The sequence below is a fragment of the Tiliqua scincoides genome, chromosome 5, assembly GCF_035046505.1.
Source record: "Tiliqua scincoides isolate rTilSci1 chromosome 5, rTilSci1.hap2, whole genome shotgun sequence".
NCBI classification, from domain to species: domain Eukaryota; kingdom Metazoa; phylum Chordata; class Lepidosauria; order Squamata; family Scincidae; genus Tiliqua; species Tiliqua scincoides.
Window position 1 is genome coordinate 99,530,780 of NC_089825.1, and position 12,190 is coordinate 99,542,969.

Below are 12,190 nucleotides of genomic sequence, written 5' to 3' on the forward strand. Positions count from 1 at the left end.
ATCCGATTCCAAGATGATAGTTGTTTTGCATGTTTTTCTCTCTCTGTTTCCATACAGCAAGAATACTAGAGCACAGCATATCACATTTTTAACTCAGTCCAGATTCTTTGGTTTGGAATGTACACGGAGGGATGAGAAATCACTTCAGAAGCAATAGTTGCATCTCCTTGGTAGCTATCCAAGGATAATGATAATAACGCAGGATAAAGACACAACACAGAAGTCAAAATGTTGAAACAAGGAAATACAAAGTTCATATAAAGACATGATACTAAGGCAGCACATGATCACCAAAAGAACCCAAAGGTTTCCATCCTCTAAGAGAAGAATCTTCCTCCAAGAAGTCCTTCTTTCACATGAACAACAATTTTTCTGAGTAGAGGAAGGGAATTTTTGTAGTCCAAACTATTGGAAATTTTCTATAGTTCTGAGGTTTTTTTTTTCCCAATCTTCGATATTTCTGGTCATGATCCAATAATCCAATTTCTTCTGAGCATTATAAAGTGCTGCTTCTCAGTACATTTACCACAGTACACTTATAGTACACTTATCACCGGCCCTTTTCTTTCAATGTTCATCATCTAGATCTCAGCCACACAGTCATAATGAGCTCTAGGTTGATGCATTAGACCAGAATAAGCGCCAAACACTGCTGCACTGGTGCGGTCACTGGGTCGGAAAGAGAAAAATTGCGATATGCCTTCTGTGGTATCATGAAGGGGTGTGGAAGGTGCGTACTGCATTGGCTGACACCCTCAGGGGGATGGAACCACTAGTGGCCGACGTTTTGGAAACCTTTTAGACTCTTGGTATTTATGAATAATAGCATCATGTTATATGGGATTTGAATGTTCTATATGGGAATAGTAATTGCATGCAGAACATAAAAGAAACAAACTATGTTGAATTATCTGTATTCTATCACACATTGGGCCATTTAACCTCCCAAAAGAAAACACAACTACCTTATGTAACAAAAAGTGAATTTGCTGAACTCAAAACTCACCAATAACACCGATTGTTCCAAGAAACAATGATGTGTTATTGTGACACAGCAGGCAACCTATAAGGTGCACAAATGCAGAGATGGACAAAACCAGTGCAGCTTGACTTGAGTCAAGTTATGAGTCTCCACCCCCTTTAACTTGACTCGAAAAGGAGCCCAAACAAGTGAACTTTCCGAGTTGCCTAGAGCATTCTGGGGACTCTAAAAGACTCAAGTCCTGACTTTTTAGGTAAAAAAGGCAACTGCAGCTCTGTGGACAAAAATGGAGCGGCTGCCAGGGTGTGTGTGTGTGTGTATGTTGGGGTTCTTATTTGCTACTCCCCTGGTATCCCCATCCCATATGTAAACAAGGTGGGAGGGGGTGGAACAAACTGCGTGAGAGTGGGGACAGAAGCAGTGAGAGGCAGGAGGGCCACATGCAGCAGCTGGCAGGTTTACCAGTATGACCCACTCCTTTGCAGCTTGACTCAGAAGTAGTTCCACTGTGGCCAGTCATTCAATGAGTCTGCTGAAACCATGCCATTTCTTCTGGATGACTATCAACCACCACTACCCTTGGCCAACTTGGGCCAACTACCCTTCCCATACTTGTTAGGGGAAAAACCATCCAATGATTACCAGTTCCTTCAGAGATGGACAAGAAAGCCTGCTCCCACCTCCCCCGCATCTCAGTGCAAAACCAAAACATTAACCCTTCCCTGTCTCCTGGCTGGAATTTCCCTGCAGACTCAAGGCAGACTCAATTCTGCATGCGTGGGGACTCATTTTCAAGTCAGTGGCCTGGACTCAAGTACAGTGTTAGAGTAAATAATACCTGATGTTTCAATGATGCCAAGCTGGTCACTTTTAGTATGCTGACGTTCTGCAGTGTGTGGATCTCATTCATTCCCACCTACTTAAGCACCAAAGGGAAATACATGGTCGCTGTACCTGGGGCATTTGCCCCATTTAGGCAGGTCTGCTACTGCTAGGAGTTGAAAGTAGGTGTTGAAAATCATGCAAAACAATGTGGAAAAAAATGGGCTCAGTTGCAATTGGAAAATTTCATGCACATCAGTTACAATTGCAATGTAAGGAAATGATTATAGCAGTGACCTATCCTTATTCTGCCTTACCCCTCGAGTTAGAAAGGATTAACATGTACTAAAACACACAGATAGACCACAGATTCAATAATAATTATGCAATCACTATAATAATAATAAACTATGCAATCACAGCAACCCACATCTAGAACGTCCTTGTAATTGACCCTTCCTCTCTGCCCCAGTCATAAAGCAGAGGGCAACACCCAAAAACATCTGTCCAAGAGTTCAAGTTTGAAGTGAAGTGAGTGAACTTTGTCATAACCAAGCATGGACCTTGCTAGAGGCTTCTATCAGTGCTTTGACTGCTGTCATGGCAGCCTAAGAAATTCGACAATGTGGTACTGTAAATGTCATGCATGCCTGGGTTTTACAGAGTCTTAGTTTATAGATTTGGAAAAGTCAGCTACCTAAAACACTGTAGGATTGTGGAGCTCAACGTCTTAGCTGAATCCACCAATACAAAACCTGAGAAGGCACCAAAGTCCAGTTGCATGGATTCACTCATTAGTCTTTGAATGTACTTCTGCAAACTTCCATCCAGCATTTTTCTGTCTTCCATAATCAGTATTAAAAAAAAAAAAAATCCACAGAAAGCTCACAGAAGGCTAAACTCCAGATCTGTGGACAAAAATAGAGCTGCTGCCAGGGTGTGTGTATATGTTGGAATTCTCATTTAATACTCCCCTGATGTCCCCATCATATCTGTAAACAAGGTGGGAGGAGTGGAGCAAACTGTGAGTGCGCAGACAGAAGTGGCACGAGGGAGGAGGGTCACATGCAGCAGCGGGCAGGCTTACCAGTATGACCCACTCCTTTGCAGCTCTACTCATAAGTAGTTTCATTATGACCAGACATTCAATGAGCCTGCTGAAACCATGCCATGACTGCTGGATGGCTATGAATTACCACCACCACCACCCACGCTGCTTTCTTCCCCCTTTTCCAGGGGAAAAACCTTCTTCCAATTATCACTGGTTCCTTTAGAGATGGACAAGAGAGCTCACCTGCCTCCCCGCCCCTTCTCAATGCAAAACCAGGACATTCAGTCTTCCTTGCCTCTGGCTGGAAGGGCCCTGCTGCTTACCTGGTCTGAATGATGGCCCCACAATGCCTTTCATGCCTCAAAAAAAGTAAGCAAGCACACCCAGACAGAGACACTTGATTCTGCCCGCGTGGGGACTCGTTTCGAAGTCAGTGGCCTGGACTCAAGTCAGTGCCAGAGTAAATAATATATACCACTAAAGTCATAGCATGGGGTGGCTGCTTTGCCTTCTTTTTTCATTTTTTTAATAAGTAAAAGAGCAGTTGGAGGACCTGGCAATTGGAGCAGAACTTTGAGGATGTGGCCACAGTTCTTTAGGACTTTGTTGTGGTTCTGCTGCTGATCTCAGCACTACACAATATTCCAGTGGCTTGCAAACATTTTACAGGTCCTAGAGGCTGCTGTCTGATTTATAAACACTAAGGTGTGTGGCTATAATGGTGGTTGGGCAGCAGTACCCCCCCCCAATTTGCAGTTTGTTTAACCCTTGATGCACAGTCTGCCCTGTCAGTTTCACAACCAAACAAAAATGGGGTCAAGTCCCACTGGTGGGTTTCAGACTCACAGTTTGGGAACTGCTGCACGATTTGAAACAGAACGATGTTTGCCTTGACAAACCATTTGGTGCTTCTTTCTGTTTAAATTTTCACATAGGGGCATGATGGGAAGTGTAACCATATGTCCTAAAATCCTAAAGCCCCCACCCCACCCTCCACCATTATTCTGCTTTGTTAAATGTTGCCCCACTGCTATTGAAAAAAAACACCATGTTTTATGTGTACACCATGTATAATATGATTTGGCCCACCTGTGTAACATTCCCTTAACAGTTTTATTTACCATAGAGTAGCTGATCTGTAATGTGGGGTGAAATCTGAACTGGAATCACAGCAAAGGCAACACACATCTCACATCTCACCATGATCTAAGTACAGGCTGCGCTCCGTAAAATTGCATACCATTTGATCTTCATAAACATGTATGTTTTTCATTTCACAAAGACAATCAGGGAGATGTTTAGGTACTCTGTAATTATCCAGAATACTGTCATTTCCTTCCTTGTGCAGTTGGTAAGAAATACATCCATATTTCAAAAGGAGTTGGATATATCCTGAACTGTATCAGTGCCCCATGGTGGAACAGAGATCACCAAGCATCTCTTCTTTGGAGAAATACTTTTAGGAGGAATCTCTGTGGGCACATATGCTGCTTCCATGTGACTCCTGAGTGAGGCTCTTTCAAAGTGCCTGCTATAGAGATATCATTGTAGCTGGAACTGTAGTTCAGGATGCAGAAGTTCAGATGCAGCTGGGTTAGACATGCATTTGCAGCCCTGTGGCTGTTTCTGTTCTTCCTGCTGCTGCTTCTCCCTTCTCTTGTCTGTTGGGAGAATGTGCCCAGTGAATGTGAATTTGAAGGAAGCTATGGGGATACTAGGCTAGGAGATGTTGTCATTGGTGGGGTTCTATCTCTTATACGTCCTGTACACACTGCAATCAATTTTCAGAGACTACCAACAATGAAAAAAGGCAATTTCACGTAAGTTATTTCTTGTTTGGTACCCATCATGCTATTTGAAATGTGAAGACTACGGATCAAACAACTGCACTGGGATGGAATTTCAACAGGTGCAGCTTATTGGGAAGAACAGGGTGGGGTTGGGGCTGTGCCATGGCTGGGAAGAGAACGGATATCATTGAAAGCAGCTCTGTTTATATCCTACCCCTTTCCTGGTCACAAACTACCTACATATGTCCACTTTGACTTACACCAGCAAAATCACTGGCACAGGTCTAAGTAGATCCACTGCAGCAGCTAAGACTTGCTTCAGGACAATGGAAGAAATGTTCCCTTACCTAAACATTTCGTTCTGGTCAGATGAACAATGTCATTCCTGCACTCCTCTTCCTTACACCTCTTTAGTTTTGTTTCCTTTTCTAATTGTACTTGGAATGAGCTATTCACTGTAGAAGCATATATCCAATAGCACGGGAGTCACTGTCCCCTAAAATCGAGTGCTGTGTGATTCAGCACTAAAAATGACATTGTTCTTGACACTGATTGGCCAGAATACACTGCTCACAATGACAACAGCTGTCAGTCATACCCAGGATGAACTACACTGTAGTAAAACTGCCCTCAAGGAAATGCTATTGCAGATGGAATTACTGTACATGTACATGTGATTCACATGAGATACAAGGCAGGGCACCAAGATGCAGGTCTCCTGTTGTCTTATTTATTATTATTATTTATTATTTATTGGACATGTAATCCGCCTTTGTCCCCAAAGGGCACCCAAGGCGGGTATGTCTTGTGTGCTCCCTGAGGCATCTGGTAGGCCACTGTGAGATACAGGAAGCTGGACTTGATGGGTCTATGGCCTGATCCAGCAGGCTCTTTGTATGCTCCTATGTTTTTATGATAGACCTTATTTCTGCCTCAATGTCAATCTAATTGCAGAATAGAGTACAAACATTATCAGCATGTCCTGGCCTTCATTTTTGCCATTCATGAGATCAACAGGAATCCCAACCTCTTGCCCAACGTGACCTTGGGTTTTAAAATCTATGACAACTTTTTTGAAGGAAAGGCCACATATAAGTCCATCCTGGATCTACTTTTCAAACAGCAAAGGAATGTGCCCAATTACAAGTGTGATAAGAAAAGTGATGTCTTGTCTGTCATTGGGGGATTCATGGTAGAGTATGTCATCCAAATGGCCAACATTCTTAGCCACTACAAGTTTCCACAGGTATGAACATTCAGATGCTTGAATGGGTGGTATAAAACTGCTCTTCACTTATATTATTTGGAACTTTATCAGTGAATGCCCTTTTTTTAGCTTGAAATGAATTGCAAAGGGGCAATGCAATGCAACAAGTAAATCATTTATTGAGATGAAATAACCATTTGAGGAGGTCTTTGAGATCTCAGTTGTATAGGATATAAAATGACTTACCAGGAGACCAGATGTAGGCAGACAGACCTCAAGCTCTAAATAGTAATAATAATAATAATAATAATAATAATAATAATAATAATAATAATAATAATAATAATAATAATAATAATAATAATAATGGTATTTATATACTGCCTTTCTTAGTCAACAGATTTCCCCTCAGACTTTAATTCAAGACAGTTCACATAGTAAGGTTTTCTAAACCCCCATAGGAATTTTTATAATAGAATAGTTCTGTTCTTTCATAGAAAGCCTCATTACAGCTGAATTCCTTCCCAGTCTGGCCTCCCTCTGGCTGCTTCGCCTCCAATGCAACTTGACAGCAACTCCTCCCTGCCACTGATGGTCAACTCGTTATCAGCATGTCAAGAGGTCTCAGATACTTCTGGTTGTTTAGAATTGGTGTCCCCAGATCTTCAGGCATACAAGGCAGCAGCTCTGCCACTGAGCCAGACCTCCTGCCCTAAATATGCTTTTCAGGAAATAGCACCCAGGTTTGTATCCCAAGAAAATGTGTCATAAATACAGCCAGTTATATACACTGTTCTTAAGCACGCCAATCTGGACGCATTGATTTCAATACTGCTTAGTCATGTCTCATATTCTGGGGATATAAACCATAGAAGTGATTTTATTCTTTGAAAAAATGGAAACTTGAAGCTCGATAAAACAATAGCTTGGTCTGAATCAAATACATTACCCATTTCATGACATTAAGTGTTGGTTAAAGGAAATGTGTGCTCCCAAGGAAACTCATTTAGAGTACAACCTTATACATGTCTACTCAAAAGAAAGTTTCATTGTGTTCTATGGGGCTTCCTCCCAGGAAAGTGTGTATAGGATTGCAGACTTACTATATTTTATTGATGGGAATGTCTACAAAGATACATTGTTTAGTATACTTAGTATATCATCAAAAAGCAAAAGTCTAGATGGTAATAAACACTGTGGTTTGGAAAACGGTGGTCAATTTTCAAAGCTGTTATGAGCCATGTGTTCTCCCATTAGATTACCTATGGAACATATGAGACACCAGTCACAAGAAATAATTTTCCTTTTATATACTGGATGACAATAAGGGAAGGTACTCTGCACACCGGAATAGTCCAGCTACTACTGCATTTCCAATGGACATGGATTGGTCTCATTGTTTCAGACGATGAGAGTGGAGAAGGCTTCCTGCAGAGGCTGACCCCATTGCTGGCCCGGAACAGCATTTGTGTTGCCTTCTTAGAAAGGACTGGCGTTGCCAAGAATCTTAATTTGGAAGAACACACTCAAAATACATACTTACAAACTATATTAGATATACGCTCCACACTTTTATCGACGACAGCCAAGGTTGTTATTGTCAGTGGGGACTCTCAGTCTCTGGGACCACTAGCCATCATTTTATATATTGCTGAATTTTTGTATAAATCCCATATAGGGAAGATTTGGATCACACCACCTCAGTGGGATTTCACCAGCGCTATTGACATTGAGGGCTTCTGTGCAAAAACATTCCATGGGACTTTGTCTTTCACAACCTCCACAAGGCCCGTGCCAGGATTCCAGTACTTCCTTCAGACTCTAAAGCCTGATAAGTCACTCACACTTTTTCTCTGCATTTTCTACAAATATGCATTCAGGTGTTGCCATGATGGGAAATTTAAAACCTGTAAACACTGTACCGGAGAGGAGAAACTGGAGAGCCTGCCTCAGTCTCTGTTTGAGATGGAGATGAGTGATCAGAGCTACCGCATTTACAATGCTCTCCATGCTGTAGCGCATGCTTTAAATGCCATGTTTTTGCCCAGACCAAAAACAAAGCTGAACAGAGACACATCCAAACTGTTGAACTTTGAAGCGTGGCAGGTATATTCCTCACTGTAACGAAATGGTCATGTATGATGTAATTCCAACCACACTTAGTAGGAAGAAACTTGCTACTGAGCAGAATGAAAAGTTCTTCTAAATGAAATTGCTGTGGATGGAATGGGTGGTGTGGGTGAAATCATGTCCCTGGGCACATGGGGTGGACACACTGCTGAAGCTAAGCAGATCTGGATCTTGCAGGACTTTGAAGACAGACAAACTGGTTATCCTAGCCCAGATGCAATGCTTTAAGTTGCAAAATGAAAGAAAGGTGGAATATAAATATTTATTTAATTGTGAAAACCAGCCACTAGCATTGTTAACACAAAGCTCCCTTGAAACCTTTGAGTAGGGGAACAAATTATATACTTCAATAAGGCTCAACCAATTCAGCTTTCTATCACCAATGCAGCTGCAGTGTAGCTCCTAGGCCTCTGCGACTACCCCCACACTGCAGGATTTAGTGCATGCCCCATTGGCATAGCTGCATCAGTGCGAGAAAGTTGGATAGGACTGGGCCCATAGATATGGAAATGTTGGATATGATGGTGACCTGAGAGGAGAGGAAGATGAGGAAGATCTGCCAAGCCTATTCTGTTTTTAATGAATGAATAAAATGTTCTTGTACCTTGTACATCTCAGGTTTACAGGTACCTTTTTTTTGACCGGGGGTTTGATACAATACAATTGTACAATAAGAATGTATCAATTGTTTTCTGTTTTCCATTTTTGTCCAATCTAGATGCACGCTTTTCTGAAAAATGTCCACTTTAACAATGGTGCTGGCCATGAAGTCTGGTTTGCCCAGGAGGAAATGTCATCTGAACTTGATGTTATCAACTGGGTCACTTTCCCCAATAAATCCTTCCTTAAGATTCAAGTTGGAAAGATGTCTCCAAGTCAAGAGTTTACCATCCATCATGACGTCGTTGTGTGGAATAGCAGATTTAAGCAGGTAGGGCTAAAATCCTTCAGCAAGGTGACCTCCTCATTTGCCTGGGAACATGATTTTACCCACCCCACCCAAGCATTCCTGAGCATCTGAACATACCTGGAGACATGCACTGCATAAAGTGGTGGAGGTATGACTGAGAGACCTTTGAGATGTAAGGGATCATATTTTCCCCTTGCCTCTGCCTGACAGCTTATGGGTCTCCTCTTACCTATGCCAGCTATACAATTGGTATAAGCCCCAGACAGTGGAGCAGGTTGAAAAATAGGGGATCGGTTCCGAAATGCATGACTGCCATCAGATCAACCCCTTCCTTCCCTGACACACCCCGGTTCCTCCCCTGTAGTGCCCCATTATCTTCCTCTCTGCCCATGGCCCACCCCTGCCAATATTGTTCAGGTCTTGTAGGAATGCTATAAGTACACCATTAGTACCCATGCCTAATGTTAAATATCCTAATCCACTTTAATCTAAACCCATACTGGATCATTCCTCTATGGACACAGAATAAAACTATTTTAAACATATTTGCAAGGCACATACATGTCATGTTGATTAACCAAATATGTACATTGAGATAAACAGTGAGATAAATATCAAATAGATAGCTGGGTTTTGAGGTGGGCCCCATCTTTTAATGCACTGAATCCTACTGGAAAAAGAAGGATGGCCATATTGGGGGACATTAAAAGAGCTTCTACTTATGTTGCTATTTTTTATTCATAGACGCTAACCCATCAGAATCGAATTGCTGTTGGGCACTGGCATACCTGGGGAGGAGGTAAAATGCCATGGGCGCCACCCCTGGGAGCCAGCCAACCCCCATGCCACCATCCACACCCCTGCTGCCATACATGCCCCCTCACCACTGTTTTTGGCCGCGCTCTGGAGGCATTCTGGGGGCTGTGGAGGTTGCACATGTCAGATCTGTCACATTTCCCAACATGCATACCATGGTAGTATCGAGTCTAATATATTTAAAATGAAGTGAAGTGAATGGGGACACACCTGAAATTGGTTTGTGAACAACCTAATCAATCCTGAACCACAGTTAGCTGCCATCCACACCCTCACTACATCCACGCCTCCCAACCGCCATTTTTGGTTGCCCTCTGGACTCTGGGAAGGCCTTCTTAAAAACCCTTCAAACTGTCACTTTTGATTTTCTGACAAAAACTGGAAGTAATGTATAAAAGCACTTGAAGGCCTCTGGAAAGCCAGAGGAGGCCACACGATGGTAAGGGGTAGCAACCACTGGGCAGGCAGTATTCTGTGGTCCTAGCCTCGGGCAGCACAGGGGCCAGGAATGCCAGTGCGATGGGCCAGTTCCCTGACGAAATAAAAGCATGCTAGGATTTCTGCAAGCAGAAGGGCACACTGGGAATAAAACCTAATACTGATGTATATCCTGTATCATTTTGGCTCTGCCCTGAGCTCTTTTGAGCCTCAGTAGGAAAAAGAAAACTCTCCACTGAAATGTGAGTGTAGAACTCTCCCTGAAATCAAACAGCACAGCAGTCTTCATCAGGTTGCTGGCAACAGGGGAGTTCTCTGTTGCTGATCAGGATCGAGTTGAGCATATGGTCTTGATAAGCTGAAGTTCACTGAAAGAGAAGGATGGTGTTGGTGGCGGACATGAAATATTTGCTTCAGCACTTCTTTCCATTATTTCTTCTTAGAATCCGCCTGGTTCAACCTGTGTTGAGAGCTGCCGTGTTGGACACAGCAAGACGGTTCGGGAGGGGGAAGCAATCTGTTGCTATGATTGTACTCTGTGTCCAGACGACATGATGTCTAACCAGACAGGTAAGTGGCAGTGCACAGATTTTGCAGGAAATATTTGCAAATATTAGTCCACCCTAAAACCATAACATATACCTTTGTATTGGCCTGCTCTTCTCCAGACACTTAATTTATGATGCACTGCTTCTTAAAGGGAACACTGATTACAGCTGCAACAAGGGAGGCAACTTGAAGGATTTCAGAGGCATTCCATCACATTAATCCCAAAGATGCCTATTCCTTGCTGCATTTGGTCATCCCCCTGTCCCTAAACAATGAAGTGCTCAAAAGGAAAATGAAGAATTCTTGTCCAACATATGCTTCCATCATCCCATCATTCTTAAGACTTAATTGAGTTACTAACACTCTCTTTGTCCTCTTCAGATGCAGTCCATTGTGTCATATGCCCAGAAGATGAGTACCCAAACAAGAACCAAGATCAATGTATCCCCAAACGCATGGCCTTCTTGAACTACAATGAGCCCTTAGGAATCAGTTTGGTTTCCATCACTTTTTCTTTTACAGCAATGACCATTTTGGTGATACTGATCTTTTTAAAGAACTGGAACACTCCCATTGTCAAAGCCAACAATCAAAACCTCACCTGCATTCTTCTCACCTCCATCCTGCTTTGCTACCTTTCCTCCCTTCTCTTCCTTGGAAAACCTAGCAAGGTGTCCTGCCTTCTCCGACAATCGGCTTTTGGCATCAGTTTCTCTGTGGCAATTTCTTCTGTTTTGGCTAAAACCATCACTGTGGTCCTGGCCTTCATGGCCACACAGCCAGGGAACAGGACGAGGAAATGGCTGGGGAAAAAAGTGGCCCACTCCATCGTCCTTTCCTGTTCCCTCATTCAAGTGGGGATTTGCACTGTATGGCTGTCCACCTCTCCTCCTTTTCCAAATGTTGACATGCACTCCCAGACAGAGCACATCATAGTGGAGTGTAATGAAGGGTCAATCTTCATGTTCCATTCTGTCCTGGGATACGTTGGTTTTCAGGCCGTCTCCAGTTTCACTGTTGCTTTCTTTGCCCGAAAGCTGCCAGATACTTTCAATGAAGCCAAATTCATCACCTTCAGCATGCTGGTCTTCTGCAGTGTGTGGATCTCCTTCATTCCTGCTTACCTGAGCACCAAGGGGAAAGACGTGGTGGCCGTGGAGGTCTTTGCCATCTTGGCCTCCAACACTGGCCTCCTGATTTGCATTTTTCTCCCTAAATGCTATGTAATTGTTCTAAAACCAGCTCTCAACTCCAAGCAGCTGCTAACAGAGAAAAAGAGTAATTAAATCCAATTCCTAGATGATAGTTTTGCATGTTTCTCTCTCTCTATGTTTCCATACAGCAAGAATACTAGAGCACAGCATATCACATTTTTAACTCAGTCCAGATTCTTTGGTTTGGAATATACACGGTGGGATGAGAAATCATTTCAGAAGTAATAGTTGGATCTCCTTGGTATCTATCCAAGGAGAATGTTAATAACGCATGATAAAGA

The 12,190-nt window shown here is 42.8% G+C and overlaps 1 protein-coding gene across 1 annotated transcript; it reads left to right on the forward strand.

The window, feature by feature from the left end:
- The first annotated feature begins 5,834 nt into the window (after positions 1–5,834).
- Positions 5,835–11,981, forward strand: LOC136652576 (vomeronasal type-2 receptor 26-like). Its single transcript, XM_066629511.1, has 5 exons — positions 5,835–5,891; positions 7,110–7,958; positions 8,701–8,913; positions 10,590–10,716; positions 11,077–11,981. The coding sequence occupies exons 1-5, from the start codon at positions 5,835–5,837 to the stop codon at positions 11,979–11,981; spliced, it is 2,151 nt and encodes a 716-aa protein (XP_066485608.1).
- The last annotated feature ends 209 nt before the right edge of the window (positions 11,982–12,190 follow it).